This window comes from Schistocerca gregaria, chromosome 4 (genome assembly GCF_023897955.1).
Source record: "Schistocerca gregaria isolate iqSchGreg1 chromosome 4, iqSchGreg1.2, whole genome shotgun sequence".
NCBI lineage: Eukaryota > Metazoa > Arthropoda > Insecta > Orthoptera > Acrididae > Schistocerca > Schistocerca gregaria.
Window position 1 is genome coordinate 217,688,192 of NC_064923.1, and position 22,860 is coordinate 217,711,051.

General features: G+C 42.5%; 1 protein-coding gene across 1 annotated transcript in view; it reads right to left on the reverse strand.

Annotated features, from left to right (window-relative positions):
• Positions 1-22,860, reverse strand: part of LOC126267094 (importin subunit alpha-3) — a 74,010-nt gene that overhangs the window by 11,180 nt on the left and 39,970 nt on the right. Inside the window, exons 5-8 of the mRNA XM_049971965.1 lie at positions 16,835-17,061; positions 6,114-6,239; positions 1,406-1,540; positions 1,131-1,235 (exon numbers count right to left, since the gene is read on the reverse strand). Of these exons, the coding sequence (XP_049827922.1) occupies positions 1,131-1,235; positions 1,406-1,540; positions 6,114-6,239; positions 16,835-17,061 (593 nt within the window). The remainder of the gene's footprint in view (positions 1-1,130; positions 1,236-1,405; positions 1,541-6,113; positions 6,240-16,834; positions 17,062-22,860) is intronic.

Below are 22,860 nucleotides of genomic sequence, written 5' to 3' on the forward strand. Positions count from 1 at the left end.
TGTTTCTTCACATCAGCAGTCTTCAAAATCAGCTGCTGAAAATGGTGAACAAAAATCTAAATGACAGCACTGGTCTTTACGGTGGGCAGAGACGTGTGAGTAAATGCTGATTCAATTGGCACTACCAGAGACTGCAATATTCAGCTTAACCATGCAATTGTGACACTACAACTGCTGTGTCGCTGGTATTGGCAGAAACTGGAAAAAACACAGAAGTTGACATGGAGTTTTCTGGACAAATCTGATGTGTGATGAAACTGAATGACAAATTTATCGGAAACCTTTTATTGTGCCTCTCACATGCAGTTACTACTGTTAATGAAGTGGTTATCACCAAGTGTGAAAGTGCATCGTTTGATGTGCAATTCTTGCTTTAAGGGGGGGGGGGGGGGGGCAGGCAGGCTGCTAGCTTGTTGATGTACAGAATATTTAATACTAAATCAATACTTAAAAACAACTATTTTTTTAGACAGGTAAGTTGATATTTTTTCGTCAATATATCAATACTTTTTTGATATGTCGAGAGCCAATAATGATTTTTTAAAATATGGACATATCAGATTCCCAATATTTTTAAACATGTCAACAGTCCTACTCCACACACCCCACACCAGTAATAACACTGTTGTGCCTCTCCAAGACACTGGAGGAATGACACCTCAAACCAACAGCACAGTACTTAATATGTCAGTTCCCTTTGAATTAATGGATTTTTACCCAGACTGGGTCTGGAGAAAATAGCAACTTTTTCTTATAAATATTTCAAGAGCAGTTATTGGTACAGGTTACCTATTACCACTTGCTTAGAACATTGCAAAGTGTCCAATTCTGAAAGAGTAAGTGTTTTCCCACTAGCTTCCTTATTCAGGAACTACTACAAAAACTGAAGTGAAATAGAACACCCAATTTAATAATAACCACCAAGTATAAAAATGTGAGAATACATCATCATTACTGGACTATGGCAGAAGTCAACATTATGCTGAACTTTACAGACCAGTGGCAGATAAACTTATGTACGTATTATTATGATTACAGACAATAGGAACTAATTCTATGGAGGAGGTAAGACATGTTTACAGGCAGCAACAAAAAAAAATTAACAATACCACCAAACTTTCAACACTTACCTTGCTGAGATTTCTAATTATTTTGGGCAAAAGATCTGCATCTATAACAGCTTGAACCTGTTGTTGATTTCCAGCTGTGATATTCGATAAGAACCACACTGCTTCCTATACAAACATTTCAAGAGTGTTAACATTTGCTTGAACACAATAGAAAACACACTTTCAGTACAACCACCAGACATACTTAATTCACAACTTAAATTACTCCTAAAAGTAGGAATTTGCCTCACTGAATTCAGGAAGATAAACTTCCTATGGATAAGTTACTTAGTTACCTTGCAAATTTTTTCTTTTTGATGAGTAAGTAAGGCAGGAAAATGTGAAAGAGCATCACAATTCAAAACAACCTGGGTCTGCTCATCAGTTCCAGTAACAATGTTACCAACAGCCCGGAGAGCCGCTGTCTGGACCTAAAAATGATATGCACAATTTTTCCTACTGGTCTTAAAAAGTACTTCTATCATCAATCAAGTTAATATCGTAGGAGCAGGAAAAAGGCATGGCTTACACAACCATTCTATTGCACAAGACAGAAACATCACACTGTAGCCACTGGAAACATTACACTCATATTTACTCAAAGGAAGAACAAGCAAAACTAAATGATTCACTCACATTAGTGTCACCACCATAGTGACCAACATCTGTGTGCAATAATCACTGGTGGCTGCTGGCCGCACTAGCAGTGGGAGGTGTAAAAAGAGTGTTGGACACAGGAAACAGAGCAGTCATTGTTGTAATGTGGAAACAGAACAATTTATTGGAAATCCAAAAAAGCTGACTTTCTGACCAATGGTGGAGGCATTTCACAAACGGCTAAGTTTTTAAACTGTTCATGTAGCGTCACAGTTAAAGTAAACGATGGATGACAAAATGGTGCTATCCAAAAACAGTGCAGAGGCAACTGGAGTGCCCCCCAGGCATAGATAATAGGCGAATGACAGCTGTGTATGGGCAAACAGATGTGCACTATCGAGCAACTGACCGCCCAGATCACACACACACACACACACACACACACACACACACACACACACACACACACACACACAAGAGAGAGAGAGGGTGGGGGGGGGGGGGGAGAGAGAGAGAGAGAGAGAGAGAGAGAGAGAGAGAGAGAGAGAGAGAGAGAGAGAGAGAGAGAGAGAGAGAGAGATATTAGCAGAACAGAATAGGAATGTAGACCAAGTTCATCCCAGAAGGTGTGCATGGTATGGCAGAACAGAACAAAGACATCAGAGGTTAACGTGTGGATGTAAACTGCACTAGAGGGTTCACTGGGAAAAGTCAAAAGCTGCTCAAAGAGGAAAAGATATTTTAGTGTGTCACACATATAATACTCTGGCAACAAAAGAAAGAGCAAGGAACTTCAGAAGAAGCATATCTTGCATTACCTACAGCACCCTTCTGGAGCATTTTGTTCCCATAAGCTCTTGCAATTAACTACCACCACCTAGAAGCTTATTGTGCCTACTTCACATCTAAACCATTTTGCACCAGATTAAATGTTCACGAAATTTATATAAGACTTACCTATATCAAATATATCTTTCAAATTTACCTTTTCATTTTTCAGCAAATAGTCAAAACTTTATTGTAAATGATGTAATTGTGTAAGCAATGATGTAATGGTTGCAGTTAAATTTTGTGAAAACTTCAAAATTATTTCTACCTCTCCTGAATTTAACCCAGAATGATAAGCACACTTTGGGTAATGTACACTCATTGCATTTTCAATATGTTTAGAGCTTTTTCTGCCAGGTCATATAATATCTACTGAAATTCAGAAGCAAAGTTCATTAATGAAACAATTACAAAGCAAGTACTTTCCACACAAGTAACAATAAATGATCTAAACATAAAATAAACTTATTTGGTGGCAGGTTTGGTTAAACAGCAGTGCTTGGAGGACAAAGTTTTAAGGGAGGCACATGACCATGTATGGGTAGATTTCAAGAATGCAAAGGACAAATCATCAAATATCTCAGCAATACTGGTGGAGGATGAGGAGGCTGGACACTGACAAATATGTAAAATTTTATACTGTGCACACAACATGCTGATCTCTGTCCTCAACGAGTACTGCAGCAAATATTACTGGAGGCAACCAAGGAATTTAATATAGTGGGAATGGGCATATTGGGTCCATTCAACCCAATACTGATAGGTAACCACTACATGTTAACCATCATAGACAACTTTTCTCATTATAGCTTAATGGTTGCAATCCCAAATCAACAAGTGATTACAGTGCCATGAGCCATAGTAAACAACTAATTATTAATGTCTGGCATTCCCAACAACATTTACAATCAGGGCTCCAACCTTATGCAGCTATGCCAGCTACAGTAAATCCAGAAGCTCCGAACTAGCCTTTCCCACCCCCTCGTCAAACAGAAGAATTGGACATTTCCATTGTACTACAGGCAAGATACTAAGTTATGTAAACAACTATCACAATTATTGAGAGGTTTACCTACCTTACACCTTATATGTATATAATACTGATAGAAGCATTGGGCTTTCACTGTACAAGGTAGTATATAGTAGAAAAATGCCATTGCCTTCCGATGTGACTGAACATAAAATTGGGTAAGAATAGGGGGTTTGACCTTTGTGAAGATGTTATTGGCTGTTTGGAAATGAGCAAAGAAAAACAAATATTAAAGTGCTCTAATGTAAAGGGCAAGTGGGGTGGCGCATTGGTAAATTACCCAAGAACAGAATCAGTCAATGGATAATGTAACATTGATACGTGTGTGTGTGTGTGTGTGTGTGTGTGTGTGTGTGTGTGTGTGTGTGTGTGTGGGGGGGGGGGGGGGGGTGCCAAGATACATGAAATGCATTGAATAAAATATATGACAATTTTGTTGCTATCTTATTGTAGTGGTGTTATATCAAGTTTTGTTAAGTCTTTGTCGTAGGTGTTTAATTTATAAGTGAGGGGGAGTGTGCTATTCTGACAATGTAACAGTGTAAAGAGTCACATATGCCCAGCTTTGTCAGAGGGTGAGGGATAATAATGTGGATTCCTTTCTCCAGGTGGTGTTACCACTGAGAATGTCCAGAACTGGTAACTATGTACAATGGATGAGCAACAACACTTGAGTACAGTGTGGCAGTTTACAGAGCTTATAGCCTCACAAGAGGGTCAAGTCAAGTTACCACTGAGCAAATGCTCCAACATCTACAGCAGTATCGCAATAAGCACCACCACAACATTTTTATGGTAATCTATTTCTGGTACTGTAGTAGTTTTGGTTTTGCTCTGTGTAATCTATATCTGCCATTGGCAGAGTCCACCCTATGAACTCACGGTGCATCAACTAGCAGTGGATTGGGTAAATTTTATCAAGTAATGATTAGTTAAGCAAGCATGAAATAGGGACCTACTCAGTATACAAGGGGAAGTATGAAGCATACAGAGCTGGGCAAGTGTTTCCTGTGAAATGTTACCTGAAGGATTTGTCACAATGTGAGAATTTAAAATTCCAGTGGACTAAACCTAGAAAATTATGTTTAGAATGAAGAGAGAAGCCAATGAACCTTGTCATTTTAGTTGAGCTAGTCAAAAACTAAGTGTACAGCATATAAGTGTTGACTTAGGTTGAGATTTTTTAGAATTACCACGAGCAGAAATTTGGAGACCGACTTTCCTGAAGGGGGGAGGCGCACTATGCCACAAATAATTGATTTGACACAGCTGGGTAAAATTAAGATACCTGCCGCAACTAATGCAAGAGGCCACATAAGTGGATCAGACAAAAGCTGATCAAACATTATTACATCAGGAAATGCTTGCTGATACAAAAGAAACTGCTGTCATAATACAGGGAAGTTGTCACAGCGCCAGGCACAGCCAAGGGACTGGAGTTTAAATATCACCACCTCAGCAAGAACACAAAGCCACTACACAACTGGTGGCATGGTTACTTCACATCCAAGCCACAGACGTTTTTAGGCTTACACAATCACAATCTATGAAGAAGCAGAACAAGGACAGGCAAAGACCGTACAAACTATCATACTTAGTCAACATTCTCAGTGATAGCCACCATTCCTGAGGGGGTATACCTATGGCAGCCTCAAAGTCTACATGGCTCAACCAGTGTCCCTGAGTAATTGCTAGCCATGGCCCAGCTGCTGGTGCCAAACCCAATGCTGCCCTCCAACCTGTGGGCCACCTGAGGGGGCCTACTTCAACTGCTGCCAGCCTCCTACACTGGAGGTCTACAGCTGGAGCCTCAGGCCATGCAGCCATTAAACCAATGTTACCTGTGCAGGCAAACTCCTTGTCTGGGCAGCCACCACTGTTGCTGAGAGCCATCTCATCCAACCTGAGGCCAGTATGCGATTATGTGCTCTACGTTCTGGGCTGCTGCACAATCTAGTCTGAACTACAAGCTCTCACATGCTGCTGCAGTCTACCCCGTAGCTGGGTGAATGCAGTCATTACCACTGGCCACTTGACACTGCTGCACCACCTTGCACATTGCATGCAGCTTATGTCCTGGGATGCTGACTGCTCCAAGGAGCAAAACAATTTTTGTTAAACACAATGTTTTAGCAATGATATTTCTATGACTGTGTCTGATGACTACCAGACATCCACTCTGCTTCACTGTTGGTGGACTATTGACATCCTGACAAACCATCCCCTTCCACCACCCACAATAGAAGCCTACCACTGTGACCTCTGTAGCAGTATGAGAAACATTATGTGAATGTCTTTACCCTTAACAATATACAGCAAAAAAGAGAAAATGTAATAAAAGAGAAACCAACTTGTTGCTGGAAAAGTGAGATGAAGTATTATTGATATGCATACCATAAATTTATTGTTAACACAATGCAATTGTAAAGCACAAGGATATAAAAATATTTTACTTGATGCAAGTGCAAAATACTACTATGAAATTTCTCAGCTGCATATATAAATCATTAAATATATGTATGAAGACAAACATAAAATGTCTATCTCACCTTTACTTCTTTGTGGGACAGCAATGGAATTAGTTTCGGTACAACACCACTGTCAATCACCATTTGTATCTGCTCGTTCCCACCATCAGTAAGATAACTTAATGCCCAAACAGTGTCCACTAGGATCTGAAAAAATTATTTTAATTGTATTGGGTCTTACAACTATTTCTCTGCATCTATAAATGATACTTAAGGAAGAAATGCTACCATGCATTATAATACTCACAAATCTGGTGTTACCTGACCATAATATTACTGCATTTGGCCTCCCATGGCCATTATCAGACGCCCGCTGAAGTTACATTACAGTAAACAAGTATAGTCTGACTGAGGAAAACCCATTGCATTGCCAATGATTTCAAGACAGTTCCGCACATACTATCAAATAGATCAGTGTGTCCTCGTTAAATACCACAATAAAAACTCACAACAAGCCAACCGAAGCGTCATAACTCCCAGTTGCAATAATACTGTATCAACATGTACATGCACTTGGCAAGGCCCAAATGTGTACTGATTTACATTGAAAATATTTACTGTTTGATGTCTCATTTCCACTTCCACCTGTGGGTGTGGAGAGAGGTCTTCCCAATACCAAATGGGACACTAACATATGTTTTGTATGTCCATCTTTTTAACTGATGGTCTGCAGGACTGGCCATTCACTTAAGTAATAAAATTAAACACCTGCAGCTGCTGCTTTTTTTTAGCATTACAACCAGTTTTGGTGATCTAATACATCTTCCAGCCTTAACTGACACTGAGGGGCTGAACTCCATGAACTCCAATCTTATACATGATCCCATCAGTGGCCAACACTATGAACTTGCTTCCATAGAATACTTTAAAAGCAATGTCTCTACCACCATCAACTACACAACATCACTTTAGCAGTATTCTACTGAAGCCAGTTCACATATTTTTGGCACACAGAGGGAGCAAATGTCCGATTGGAGTTAACTCCCCCGGCGTCAGCTGAGGCCTGAAGATAGTGTAGGGAGTCACCAAAACACCTTGAAACAACATCAAAGCAACTGCATGTTTTTCATTTTATAACATACTTAACACTGGCCACCTTATGTTGATGTGGTCATCATTACTCTTAACTACCAAAACATCACACAGGACATCTAATTTTGAAATCACAAGCTGCAAAATACTGCAACCAACAACAAAATACTGATTACCAGCAATGTGCCTTATCAAGTACAGCTGACCACAAAGTAACTTAAAATAATTTGTGCAAATTAAAAACTTCTGTCAAATCTTCCTGAATTAACAAACTAGTTCTAACTTACATATAATAGTATTCATCTGAGACCCAAAGTAGTATCCACTGAATTAACATGTGCACCCACAAAGCATTTATAGTTACATTATTTTTGAGAAGAGAAGAAGTTGGTCAAGCATACTTGTACATAACATATGAGAAAAAATATTTTTAAATGAAATGACTAGTAATCAAGCTTAAATCATATATACAGTAATTACGTTTAAAGACCTTTTACGAATTTATTGCTATGAATGATAAATTTCAAAGCATTGTTATTCAACACTGACTTGGTACTCACTACACTGGTAACGTGTATCTTTGGCTCAAATTTCCAGTCAGTTCCTTAATTCTCAGAACTAATGGCATACATCAAAAGAGTGAAAAATGGGACATATTTCATAAAACTGTTTCTCCTTGCCATCCTGGCCAGAAATACTAACAGGAAAATTAAGCACTAGTAAATTGCTTGTGTCAGATCCTACTCAAACAGCAAATTTCCTCTTTTTACACTTTAAGAGACTTTAAAAATGAAAATGTAAATGGTATCAAATTACTTTTTAAACACATAAACTCTACCATCTGGTGAGCAAGATGTATGAGACAGGTGAAATACCCTCAGACTTCAAGAAGAATATAATAATTCCAATACCAAAGAAAGCAGGTGTTGACAGATGTGAAAATTACCGAACTATCAGTTTAATAAGTCACAGCTGCAAAATACTAACGCGAATTCTTCACAGGCGAATGGAAAAACTAGTAGAAGCCGACCTCGGGGAAGATCAGTTTGGATTCCGTAGGAATATTGGAACACTAGAGGCAATACTGACCCTATGACTTATCTTAGAAGCTAGATTAAGGAAAGGCAAACCTACGTTTCAAGCATTTGTAGACTCAGAGAAAGCTTTTGACAATGTTGACTGGAATACTCTCAAATTCTGAAGGTGGCAGGGGTAAAATACAGGGAGCGAAAGGCTATTTACAATTTGTACAGAAACCAGATGGCAGTTATATGAGTCGAGGCACATGAAAGGGAAGCACTGGTTGGGAAGGGAGTGAGACAGGGTTGTAGCCTCTCCCCATTGTTATTCGATCTGTATATTGAGCAAGCAGTAAAGGAAACAAAAGAAAAAATCGGAGTAGGTATTAAAATTCATGGAGAAGAAATAAAAATGTTTAGGTTCGCCGATGACATCATAATTCTGTCAGAAACAGTAAAGGACTTGGAAGAGCATTTGAACGGAATGGATAGTGTCTTGAAAGGATGATATAAGAGCAACATTAACAAAAGCAAAACTAGGATAATGGAATTTAGTCGAATTAAGTCGGGTGATGTTGAGGGAATTAGATTAGGAAATGAGACGATTAAAGTAGTAAAGGAGTTTTGCTATTTGGGGAGCAAAATAACTGATGATGGTCGAACTAGAGAGGATATAAAATGTAGACTGGCAATGGCAAGGAAAGCATTTCTGAACAAGAGAAATTTGTTAACGTCGAGTATAGATTTAAGTGTCAGGAAGTCGTTTCTGAAAGTATTTGTATGGAGTGTAGCCATGTATGGAATTGAAACATGGACGATAACTAGTTTGGACAAGAAGAGAATAGCAGCTTTCGAAATGTGGTGCTACAGAAGAATGCTGAAGATTAGATGGGTAGATCACATAACTAATGAGGAAGTATTGAATAGGATTGGAGAGAAGCGACGTTTGTGGCACAACTTGACCAGAAGAAGGGATTGGTTGGTAGGACATGTTCTGAGGCATCAAGGGATCACCAATTTAGTATTGGAGGGCAGTGTAGAGGGTAAAAATCGTAGAGGGAGACCAAGAGATGACTACACTATGCAGATTCAGAAGAATGTAGGTTGCAGAGGGTACTCTGAGACGAGGCTTGCACAGGAGAGAGTAGCATGGAGAGCTGCATGAAACCAGTCTCAGGACTGAAGACCATGAAGACCACAACAACAACAACAACAACAACAACAACAGCTCCTTATAACATATCAATGTGCACTTGATCAAGGACATGTGGACACCTAAAAATAATGTTGGATAGTGTGGGGACAGTAGGTTACCATAGGTTGGGCCCGCGATGATTCTGGGAGTGGAGGACGTGTTATAAGGCTAAGCCCCCTCTGCATAGTTCAGAAAAGCTCTTGGTGGAGGGGAGGATCTACATGGCCCAGGTTGTTAAGCACCCACTGAAATCAAGCATGTTCTGTTCAACTGCATATTGTGCCACAATGTGGTCTACTTTGCTCATGGCAGCTGTTTGGTAGTTGGGTAAATGACATGACTTTTCACTGATGCCCTGGCATCTGATAGTATGGATAATACTAACAGGATTGGAGTAGAAAGCACTATGTGGTTGGATTAGGAGTTGAGACCTGTGGTTGCGTTGGCAGAGTGGTGCGCAGTGAGAGGGGAGGTGCTGTGAATTTAGAGGTGGTGATAGGGCAGAGGGAGTGGAGAGAGTAGATCTTGCACCTAGGTCTTCCATTGCGATAGGATCCCTGTGGTAAAGGGTTAGGGTTTAAAGTGGCATAGGAATGGACTAACATTTTGTGGAGCTTGGGCAGGTGATGGAGCACCACTTTAGGAGGGGTGGGAAGGATCCTGTGTAGGATGTCTTCATTTCAGGGCATGACGATAGGTAATCAAAGCCCTGACAAAGGATGTGGTTCTGCTGTTCCAGTCTGGGGTGTTATTGAGTTGATAAGGGGTCACTCCTGCTTGGGGCTGGGAGGAGGAGTGAGTGAGTGAGTGAGTGAGTGGTAGGGCACAGGAAATTTTGGAGTACATCCAAGGGATAGTGACTGCCAGTCAAGACCTTTGTGAGACCTTCAGTATACTCGCAAGGGAGTTGCTCTCACTGCAGATACACCATCCTCAAATAGCCAGGCTGTACTGGAGTAACTTTTTGGTGTAGATGGGATTGCAGCTATCTAAATTCACGTACTGTTGGTCATTGGTAGGTTTCATGTGGACAGAAGTATTGATGTAGCCATCAGAGAGTCTATGGTCAACAGCCTGGCAGGTGACGTAAGTTGAGGAGGATCAGGTGAAGCAGATGGACAGAAGGTGTTGAGGCTGTGAAGGAATGAGTAGAGTGTCTTGGCCCCAAATCCAAATCACAGAAATATTTCCCATCAATCTGAACCAGACCACGGGTTTGGTTTTTGGCTGGAAAGGTTCCTCATAGATGGCACAAACAGGTTGGAATAAGAGATTCCAGGTTGACTGGTGATAGCAACAGGACAGTCTCAGGGCCATAACACCCAGTGCTCATCCCTTCTCCCTACACCTCTTCCATCTAATTCAGCTGGTCCTTCACAACACGGTGTGGATGTTGACCAGTTCCTCTCTGATGGCTCCATCCATTCCTGTTCACATTAAACCCACCAAGCACCAACAGTAATGGCACTTCAACAGCTACCATCCCTTCCACACAAAAATCCTTCCGATACAGCCTGACCACTGGGTCACTATCTGTGGTGGCAAGAATCCCCTTGCCCGATATGTCAAAGGTCTCACGAAGGCCTTCACAGACAGGCACTATTCCCTAGACCTAGTCTCTAAGAAATATCCCGAATCCTATCATCACACAGTCTCAATCTTCTCACCACCATTTAGAACCAGCTATGATTACCATGGGACATCCTACCCAAGATCCTTCCTGCCAGTCCTAAAGTGGTATTACACCACCCACTCAACCTACACAACATGCCACTCCCAATCCACTGTCAGATGTCAAAGCCCTGTAGAAGACCCAGATGCAAAACTTGCCCAATCCACCCACTCACTTTCTATTCCAGTCCTGTCAAACTATGGGCAAAAATAAAGCTGACTACATGCCGGCACAGCATGCAGTTGAACATTATGTGCTGAATTTCAATGGCTGCTTCACTACCCAGGCCATCTAGATCCTCCCCATCACACCAGCTTTCCTGAGCTGCCCAGATGGGAGCTATCCTTACATTCCCTATTCCTGAAATTATCCCAGCCTGAACCGACAGTAACCTACTCTCTCTCCACACACTACACCCAACAATTTCCACTCCCCCTGTCCTATCACATCCTCTAAATTCACATCCCCTCCTCCTCACTGTGCACCACTCAGCCAATGCAACCACAGGTTGCAACTCCTTTGCTCCTCTCCTCCTCCACTATCCCACACCCCTTCCCAGAATGTGCTAAACAATTTTAGAACATGAAATATGTCGATATTTGAGTACTAGCAGAACACAGTTGTATTTTCAAAGTAGGTCCACCTTGTCGTTGCTTTTAGGGCCTGAACATATTTTTTTAGGTGGTTTAGAACATGACAATACTAATGAAAACTATTTAAGAGTTTGCAGCAGATTTCTGTATACAATTGGGCAAAAAATATCCATTTACAGCATTTTACAAAAAAAAATGCCCTTAATTTGTAAACTATTGGAAAGCAGGAGAATAAAATTTTGTGTAATCTAAGACCTTCAGATATAAAAAGCTAAACTTCATATTTTTTCAGGCATTATTTTTTGACAGGCTTTGCTTCAAATTATCCTTATGAGAACTGCTCAAGAAAATTTCTTTATTATTTTGTTTAACAGAGTGCAAAAAATATGTACAAGATGACCTAGTTCTGTTTCTTTGAAGAATATACTGCCAGAGTTATTATCTTTCAAAGTTGCCAAAATTTCACAGGTGCAGTTGATAGCCACACTATGGGGTCAAACTAGTCTCTGAAAGTGGTGCATTGGTAAAAGTAAATGTTTACCAACGTTCATTGGGAACATTTGTGAATGTTCACATAAAATACACAAAATGTCAACAAAATCTGTAATAGTCATGCAGGAACTTTTTCCAAAATTAGACTGACTGGCATGGAATGGCCCATAAACGGAACAAATGTAATATGATACCATAAGCAGAGTATAGGTGGATGGCCTTCAGGAGGCTGTCACTAAAAGCACTAAAACCTCTTACCCCATGAGAATATCAACTACTACAAAAATCTTTAGACATGATCACTTACTTCTGTAACAACTAACAAGGTGCAACAGACTCTACTACTGAGATTGCAATACTGTTAATCACACAGAATGCAACATTTCTTGCAGTCTGACAATTTTTTACTTTTTGCCATCTGTCATTTACTAGTGGTAAATCTACACAAAACTCACAAATCCACATCCCTGAGATGTATGCTACTCAAGTCCATAGTAAGGCTACAGAGAAAAACCTTCATGAAGTGATACAAACATACACACTTTGAAGAACTAGTTGGTCTAAAACTAGCCGAGTGTGATTTTTGTACAGTCTGCAACCAGATGTTATTTGGACAATATTTCCATGGCCCACCTGGCCACCATCTTCAGTTGTGGGCAATGTCTGCTGATCCCACAAGCCTGATTCCTGAATGGCAGCCCTTTTGTACACCGCAAAAGGCCCACAGCACCTTTGCCAGAAATTGTTGCTGCTGCTGCCTACTAAAAATGAAGTTACAGTGCCACCAGCAGTGAAAGGCAGCAAAAACAATCTATCATTATTGAGTACCACTGTTGATGCAGTCTGCCAGCTAAGCCAACTGCCTTGTTTTTCAAGGTCAGATGAAACATCAAACAAGTAGCTATAGTCACATGAAGTAGTAACATTCAAATCTTATGAGCAGTTCAGCTTGCAAATGCATGCTTCACTGTATAAATACATGGAGTTCAATTTCTAGCTGTTAGCTGGCTCTTAAATGTATTGTAAGGTCAATGGGGGAGGGGGGGGGGGGGGGACCCACACCTGCTAAACCTACTTCAGGGCTACTGGTATACCCAGGAAATAGTTTAAATTCGTGTCTGGCCATCCAGATTTAGGTTTTCTGTGATTACTCTAAATGACAGGAAGATGCCTGGAAAAAGGGCATAGCTGATCTCATTCCCCATTCTTTCACAATCTGAGCTTGTACTCCATCTCTCAAACTCTTTATAAACAGGACATTGAACATTATCTTCCCTCTTTTTTTCATTGACGATCATTCCTATGAGACTTCAGGCTAAAATGTGGACTCATTATCTAATGCAGATACCTCTAACGGAGAAGAAAAAATGTCGCAAAAAGGTGTTGCATGCTGCTTACGAGGAAAAAGGAAGTGAAAGTGCAAGGCAGTGTAAAAACACGGTATTGCACTACATTACGAAAGACTTGTGTTTGCTATATCTATCCTATTAGCTGATATGTAAAATAATTATATTAGCTCATTTATTACATCTGATTTCACAGCAACGAGTAGGGTATTTAAATACAATGTCATGGGGTTAATGGGTAACTTGTCTGTATTATGTTGTATGCCAGTCTAACTTTAATGGGTTCTTTTAAAATGTGAGAACAGTGGAAAGCATTTATATCTTATCATACAGTGTTGTGTGTCCACAGTAAAACAACACTCCCCCACTGCACATTTCTCAGGCTGCAACAGCCATGTGTATTCAAGACATGTATTGTGAATTGTGCTAATAGTTTTGGCCGATATACGAAGGTTAGAATTTAAATAGTGGCAACTATTTATTCACAACTGATACAAAAGAGTTAAGCATTTGCACCTGTTACTGTCCTTTAAAGCAGTCACCAGCATTGTGCATTACCTGTTGTCAGCAATGTGGAAGGCTTAGTGTACCATTAACAAAGTCTGCGTTCTGTTGATGGTGTGAGTGGGGGCAGTCTACTGCCTGTCAAATCTCTAGAACATTTCTGAAGCGAATGTCACAAAGTGGTTCCTTCGTCTTCAGAATCAAGTCTAAGTCACAAGGACCTAAGTCATATTACTGTTCGTTTTTGGAGCATCCCAACAATGCACGGGCATATACAGTGCAAGCTGTGGCTGCTCTATTTGGTCAATGGGACTGGGGAGTACTGTACCATCCACCATAGTCCCCGGACTTGTGACTGATTTGATTCCGAAGATGAAGGAACCACTTCGTGGCCTTCATTTCATGACTGTTCCAGAGATTCTACAGACAGTAGACCACTTCATTCGCACCATCAACGGAACAGGCTCTGCTAACCGTATACTACACCTTCCACATCAGGTAGTACACAACACTGGTGACCACTTTGAAGAACAGTAACAGGTGAAAACATGTAACTCTTTTGTATCGGTTGTGAATAAATAGTTGCCACTATTTTAGTTCTAACCCTCGAACTTTTCCCACAGTGGCAATGGATTTGGTAAACACTGAGCTTCCTCAATTCCAGGTCACCTTTTACAAAGCCAAAAAGTGGTCCAATCTTGGCTGGCAGATGAAGTACACCTTTTTAAAATATGCCCTATCTTTGGAGGTATGTCCCAGCATGTGGTAGGAAAGTCTGATTACATGCACCTTTCATTGGATTTGGAAAAAACCTAATGCCCAATGGATCTGTATGCGTAGCCTCTAAGCTTTAAGACAAGCTTAAGGCAGTCCAGCTTCTGCTTTTGTGTCAAGTTTTCTGCTTCTGAGATGGCATACACCCTCTTTGCTGACATCTGCAGGGGCCTTGTGCACTGGTATGGTGGATTGCAACTCATTGTCTGCAGATATCTGTATGGGCATCTGTTTTTACACACACACACACACACACACACACACACACACACACACACACACACACACACACACACACACACACACACACACACCTTTGTCCTTTCTGTATACCAATATGTCTAGAAACTTAAGTTTTCCATCCCTCTCAATTTTTTGGTTAACTTGATTAAATAATCAAAGAAACTAAATTTTCCTGTTCCTTATGGGCACTCCACAAACTTACTATTGATGTACCTCCAAAAGCAGGCAGGCTTTAAAAAGTCTTCCTCAGTGTGATGTCCTCAAAATACTTCAAAAATACAATGATGGTTATGGTGGATAATTGGCTCTCCATAACCGCTCATTTTTCACTGAATAAATAATGTGTAGACCTTAGCACACAACAGCACAGCTCCATTTCTGTCTAGGTTTTCAACAATTATCAAGGATTCTTCATGGGGAACCCCAAATAGAACACTACATCAAAGATTACAGGTAAACATGAGAGACCAAGACACAAATACTTCAACTGCTAGTAAAAATCATAGGATTGGAAATATGGTGCTCACATTTTCGGACATCAGAGCTAGAACTAATGCTAAATAGTTGGTCATGTTGCAAGTGAGTGCACCTGAATTACTCAGCTGGATGCAGTGGAACCCATTCTGCATAAACTATTGTCATCTATATCCTTCGTGGAACAGCAACATCAGGATGTAGTTTTTCAGTACATTGACATTCTTCGAAAGTGAAAGCATCTTCCATTTCATTTGTTCAGTAGCGTCATTCTACAGTCTTCGGTATCCGAAGTCCTTAAGTAAAAATTTATTTTGCCTACATCATTATTCTGCAAAAGAATGAACATTTGAAGGGGATTGGTGGTGTCTGCTGGAATGGTTAATACATTTGGATCCTCTGTAATGAACTGGGTTGCTGCTCTTTCAATGTAGGATATATTACTGCACGAGGGCAAAGCCCACTGCAACATATCTTTGCTACCATATGTAGGGGGCGTTTCTTCAAAGATAGAACAGATTTTGAAGACAGAGCATATTTTGTCTGCCAGCCAAAGTTAGTGCACTTCTTGGCTTGGTAAAGGTGACCCAGGATTCAGAAAGTCCAAGTTTATCAAATCGCTTACCACTACAGGAAAAAATATTTTTGACAAACTATTTGCACCATTAACTGTAGACATGTTGAGCACCATAAATACTTACAACTGTTGCAGCCTGTGAAATCTGCAGTGGCATATCATTGTCTCACAAAAAAAAAAAAAACGAAATGTTTTATCATAAGACTCATATTGTTACTCCCAGATCTCACTATTGGAACCATTGTAAAATAATACACTGAAATTAGACTATCAGCCATTATAAATAGAAAGCTATAAATAGAATACAGAGGCTACACATTAACACTGTTGGCCTTCAGTAGCATATAAATGGGCCACCTTTCATGATATGAATCACTTCTGGTAAGATTAGCAAACAGTGCTCCCACCTAAAGACTGCAGCCAGATGGACCCTGGAAATATTGTGTCCAGGATCTGGCTACAGACCTAAGAAGATTATCATGAGTTAATAAGCTGAGAGTCTATGTAGCACATAGATGAGCAATTTTTGGCCCTCATACTGAGAGGTAATTAATATTTAATGTTTGAAAATCTTTGTAATAGTTCAGTTGAAGTATTTCAGTTACTGATTCATATTACAATGCACATAACTCAAACTGATATGTGGTCTATGAGTAAAGGTTAAATAATTTCTAATATGGACTATCAGTAGAAACAATTCTGTACACAGCAGTTCAACACTTAATAGTATGTAACTTACCTGTCAAATGGATTAACACTGATAACAGTAAAAGTTGCATGACTACTGCCTAGTTTATGGCACACTTAATGCTATAACTTACATTTGTGTCACTATGGTGTATCAGCATATTTAAAGCAGGCAAAATCTCACGGATTGTATGGACGGATGGTGGAGGATCCTTATTCCTGCACAGGTTAACAATCACCCAAGTAACATTTCTCAAGAAACTAATGGGAATATCAGGTTTAATAAACTGAAGCAACGGTTGTACAACTCCTAAACTGATAACATAATCCCTGAGATTAGGTCCATCACCAATTATGTTTCCTGTGGAAGAGAAAAATATGATTAAAATTTATTTTCTAATGTACACTAAATTGGCAAACTTTGTTGCAATAAATGTACTAATAGGCCAATTCTTAAGCCTTACTTAAAAGTCAGTGAACTACAGGTATAATGACCTACACAGTGTACTACATCAATTAGTAAATTAAGAAATAATGGCAATGTTTTTAAAAATTTATCTGCTGACAAAATAGGAAAGGCCTGTCAGGTCATATTGATTAAGTCATGAACATATTCCTGAGGCAGGGGTTTAAATGACAAACTAAATATAGCTTAAGCATGATATGAACTTTTCTTCAGAATACGTATTCAGCAGCATTTTTCTTATTTCCTATCAACAGTGGTATGCAAAATAGATAAAGACCACACCAGATCTGATCTGATTTAACAGCACAACAGCTAACAACAATGATCAGGATATTTGTACTTACAGCAAATTCAAACACATCACGTATTTTGAACAGAGTAGAGCTAAAACAATGAACACAACTGTTCATATAAAAGGTGGTCCATCTGAAGTGAGTGTGTGTGTGTGTGTGTGTGTGTGTGTGTGTGTGTGTGTGTGTGTGTGGTTTACGGGCACTAAACAGCATGGTCATCAGCGCCCAAACGCTTAAAAATAAGAAAACATGCAGTGAAGGGACTAAGACGAACAGCGAACACGGAGAACAGCTAAGAGACAGACCTGACGCAGTTCCAAATCCTCACATACACGGGCAAAACCAGAGAAGGAACCCACTAAAAAAGGAAACACAAGGAAAGGAGAACATAAACCGAAGGGGGAAACAAGGAGGTAATCATGACTGACTGACCTCTTACCTAAAACCTGGGTGAGCCAGTCACCCAGCAGCACATTAAAACCCTCTCCCTACAATCTGAGACAACAAATTGGACAGGACACAAAACCGTAAGACCTTAGCCACAGTCGTTGCGTCGTCTTGCAAAATAGAGGGCAAATCCGGTGGCAAAGAAACCACCGCCCTCTGGTCAGAGAATAAAAGACAGTCAAGTAAAATGTGGCAGACAGTAATCTAGACGACAAGCACAGCAGATTGGGGGGGGGGGGTCCTCCCACTGCAGTAAAAAACCATGCGTTAAGGGACTGTGCCCGATGCGGAGGCAAGTTAAGAGAACCTCATTCTGCCTGCATGACTGGCAGGACGTACGCCATGGCCGCGTAGTGGCCTTGACCAGACACAGCTTATTGTCACCAACTGCCAGCCACTCCGCTTCCCATTGACGCATAACACGAAAACGCAAAAGGGAGGTAACAGCATGGAGGGGGATGGCACATTCAACAACGTGAGGGAGGGAACATGCATCTTTGGCAGCCACATCTGCCAGTTCGTTTCCCCTAATACCTACGTGCCCCGGCACCCAGCAGAAAGAAACCTCCTTCCCCTGCTGTTGCAGGTGGAGTAGGGCATCATGGATGTTCTGGACGAACGGATCCACTGGGTACAAGTGTTACATGGTCTGAAGGGCACTCAGGGAGTCAAAACAGATGATGAACTTAAGACTGGGAACACACCTCATCTGCTCCAATGTCTGCAAGATCGCAAACAATTCAGCATCAAAGATGGTAAACGCCGCAGGAAGCCGTAACTTGATGACTCAATCAGGGAAAACAACAGCACAACCAACAGTCCCCCTGTTTAGAGCCATCCGTAAATACAGGTACATGGTCCGGATGCTGGTGTAAAAAGATCGTAAAATAAGGAGGTAAAAACAAACTCTGGAGTGCAGTTCCTCCAGTACTCTGACAAGTCTAGAAGGATGCTGGGCCTCTGGAGCAACCAGGGAGGCAGGCAAGTAAAACCTTGTCATTGGGGGGCCACCCGCCCCACACCAAGGGACTTAAGTAAATGCTTGGCACGAATCCCGAGTGGTCTCATTGCCCTGGGACGGCTGGAAAAAGACGTTACATAAGCGGTCGGTACGCGCGGGAGGTAGGACAGGCAAGGAAATGACACCCGTCACACCATGAGGAGTTTCCGCCAGATGGCGAGCGGCGGTTCCCCTGCCTCACCACACACGAATCCCGAGTGGTCTCATTGCCCTGGGACGGCTGGAAAAAGACGTTACATAAGCGGTCGGTACGCACGGGAGGTAGGACAGGCAAGGAAATGACACCCGTCACACCATGAGGAGTTTCCGCCAGATGGCGAGCGGCGGTTCCCCTGCCTCACCACACAGGCTGGGAGTGGGACTGGTACGGAAGGCACCAGTGGCCAGCCTGATACCCTCATGGTGTACTGCATCAAGAATCTTCAGATACGAAGGCCTTGCTGACCCATACACGCTGCAAGCATAGTCAAGACACGATCGGACGAAAGCCCTATAAAACTGCAGCAGACGTGCCCGATCTGCTCCCCAGGACCGATGGCTCAGACACTTTGAAAATATTCAGTGCCTTCAGGGCCCGCACCTTGAGGTCTTTAAGATGAGGCAACCACGACAACTTGGAATCAAAAGTGAGGCCCAGGAACCTCACAGTGACTCTAAAAGGTAGGTGTCCCTCAGACGCAATTCAGGGAAGGTAAAAGGACGCCGAGAATGATTAAAATGAAAACACACACACACACACACACACACACACACACACACACACACACACACACACACACACACACACACACGTCTGCAGAAAAGGTATAACCCGTCTTTGCAGTCCATGCCTCTAAGCACTTTATCGTAAGTTGCAACTGCCGACTAGCAGTGACAAGACTGGAGGAAGAACAGAAAACAGCAAAATCATCCACAAACAAGGAGCATTTGGCAGGACTCCGGATAGTGGATGTGATACTGTTAATAGTGACGGCAAAGAGGGTGACAAAACGCTGCCCTGAGGAACACCATTCTCCTGCACGTTCAGATCAGATAGTACATTACCAAGCCGATACCTAAAGAGGCGGTGAGAAAGAAAGGACCGAATGAAGATGGGGAGACGGCCACAAAAGCCCCACTCATGGAGTTGATTGAGGATAAGGTGGCGCCAAGTAGTGTCATATGTCTTAATATCAAAGAATACACCTAGACAATGCTGGTTACGTAGGAAGGCCTGCTGGATGGCCGCCTCAAGCAGGGTCAAGTTGTCTATAGTGGAACGACATCTCCGAAAGCCACACAGAGAGAGGCTAAGGAGCTGCCTGGTCGAGCAGCCAAACCAGGCGACGGTTATCCATGCGTTCCTACGTCTTCCCAACACAGCTCGTCAAAGCAATACTTCAATAACTACTGGGATGCGTTCGGTCCTTCCCTCGTTTGAGGAGGGGAATCAAAATCGCCTCCCTCCACGAGTCAGGGTACGTGCTGGATAACCATATCATATTAAAACAGTTCAGAACTTCCTTGGATGGCAGCAACAAGTGCCGCAGCATGCTGTACCGGATTTGATCATGACCAGGCGCAGTATCATGAGCCACAGACATTGCCGAATCCAGTTCCCACATTGTGAAGGGGCAGTTGTAGGGATCAGAATTTAGAGACCGGAAGTCCAAGTGACCCCTATCGATGGCAGTGCGGTGGCGGCAGAAATCTGGATCACAGTTAATAGTGGCAGTAGAGTCCGCAAAATGCATGACCAGTGTCTGGGCAATGTCTCTCGGCACCGTGAGGAGACATCCCTGATGCAGCAATGCGTGACAGGTAGTTGGCCGAGTTTCCCGGAAATCCTCCTGATGGCTTCCCATACTTTCGTAGAACTAGTGGAGTGAGAGATGGAGTTCAAGAACGATTGCCATTACAGTCGTTTGCTCTCTTTAATCACTCGCCGCACTTTGACCCTTGCCACCGGAAAGGCCGCAAGATTGTCAGCTGAGCGACGGCACTTGAAGCGGCGCAGAGCTGCACGGCGGGCTCGGATGGCTGAGCGGCACTCAGAGGTCCACCAAGGGACAGGACGCCTCTTGGGATGACCGGATGACTGTGGGATTGAAAATTCAGCAGCATGGGAGATCACAGCTCTAACATGGTCAACCCATTCGTGGACACTGGCACGGTGTTCCAAAACAGCCAAATGGCTGAAAAGTGTCCAGTCAGCTCTGCAGAGGTGCCACCTGGGCAGCACTGGTAATGCCACAGCCTCATTCAGGAGGCGAATCCAAAAAGGGAAGTGGTCACTAGAATGGAGGTCAGCAGCAGCCTCCCACAGAGCAGAATCCGCGAGTGCTGGAGAGCAAAAGGAAAGGTCAATAGCCGATGATGACCCGGAAGCAGTACAGAAATGAGTGGGAGCACCAGAGTTGAGGATGCACAGGTCTTCCGACATCATGAGGCTTTCCAGAATGCGACCCCTGGCGCAAGTAGTTAGAGAGCCCCACAAGACATTATGAGCATTGAAGTCCCCCAGAAGAAGAAATGGGCAGGGGAGATGGCTAATAAGGTCTGTGAGAGACTCAGAGTCTATTGCATCCTGAGGCAGTAAATAAACTGAACAGACTGTGAGCCTCCGACCTACAAGAATGTCAACTGCAACTGCTTTCAAGTCGGTAACGAGAGGGAGCTCAGATGAGGGGTGCATGTCATGGACAATAACCGCAACACCACCCTTTGCCCTTTCCCCCGTCAGATCATCTTTTCGATATACGATATAGCCCCGTAAAGAAGGAGCATCAGTGCCCAAAAAATTTGTCTCTTGGAGACATAAGCACAAAGGGCACACACTTACAAGGAGTTTTAATTCGGCCACATGCGTCCTGAACCCATTCAGGTTCCACTGTAATATGGGAGCCAGTGATCAGGGTGGCTGAACTTTCACCCTGCCTCTGTGCTTTGGAGGAGAGCCCGTACTGGCTGGAGATTTATTCCTGGGACGAGAAGATCACCCCCGGTCGACATCAATTGCCATAAGCTCCGATGACGACCCACGGGAGATGTCAGACAGTACGATGGCCTCGTCATCGGACCGACCCTGACTAGTCTCCTCAGGTGGCAAAACTTCACCTTCGGCGTCTGTCTTGGGGGGCTTAGAATGCAGAGCCTTGTCAACTTACTCGTCTGGGCAGAAGGCGCCATATGGGGAGAGGCAGGAAGTACCCCAATGTCAGCAACCACCGCCTTGTCCAACGTAGCGGGGAGAGCCGCAGGTTATGAAACAACCGCAGCGGCACAAGTGCACTGGCAAGTGCAGGTATTAGTGCTAACACTAGCAACCTCCGTTTGCGTAGTAATAGTGGCCATTTGTACAGGTTTTTTCAGAGCAGAAGCGAAAGATGTTGAAAACAGAGGTTGCATGGCCTTAAAGAGCTTCTTGGCCTCACCATAGGGGATGCGCTTAGATGTTTTAAGCTCCTGTACCTTCCATTCTACGAGATAAGATGGGGCAGATCCGGCTCCAGACAGGGTGACTCCCAGAGCAATTCATGCACTTCACAGGCGATAAACAATCGGCTCCGTCATGGGCAGGCTGACCACATTTACCACAAGTGGCTATCCCATTGCACCCCAACGTAGTATGCCCAAAGCGCTGACATTTAAAACAGTGCATTGGGTTGGGGGAAAATGGCCGTATTGGCAAACATAAGAACCCCGCTTTAACATGCTCTGGGAGTCTCGGGCAACTGAATGTGAGAATAAACAAGTCAGATTTGACGAGGTCCCCATCGACTCTTTTCATAATATGCTGCACGTCAACAATACCATCGTCAGCCCACTCAGATTTTAACTCGTCTATGGGGATATCCACCAAGTCCCTACATGTCACAACACCCTTACTATAATTCAAAGTGGAGTGGAGCTCAGTCTCTATAGCGTACTCTCCTAGACAGGTTGCTTTCCGAA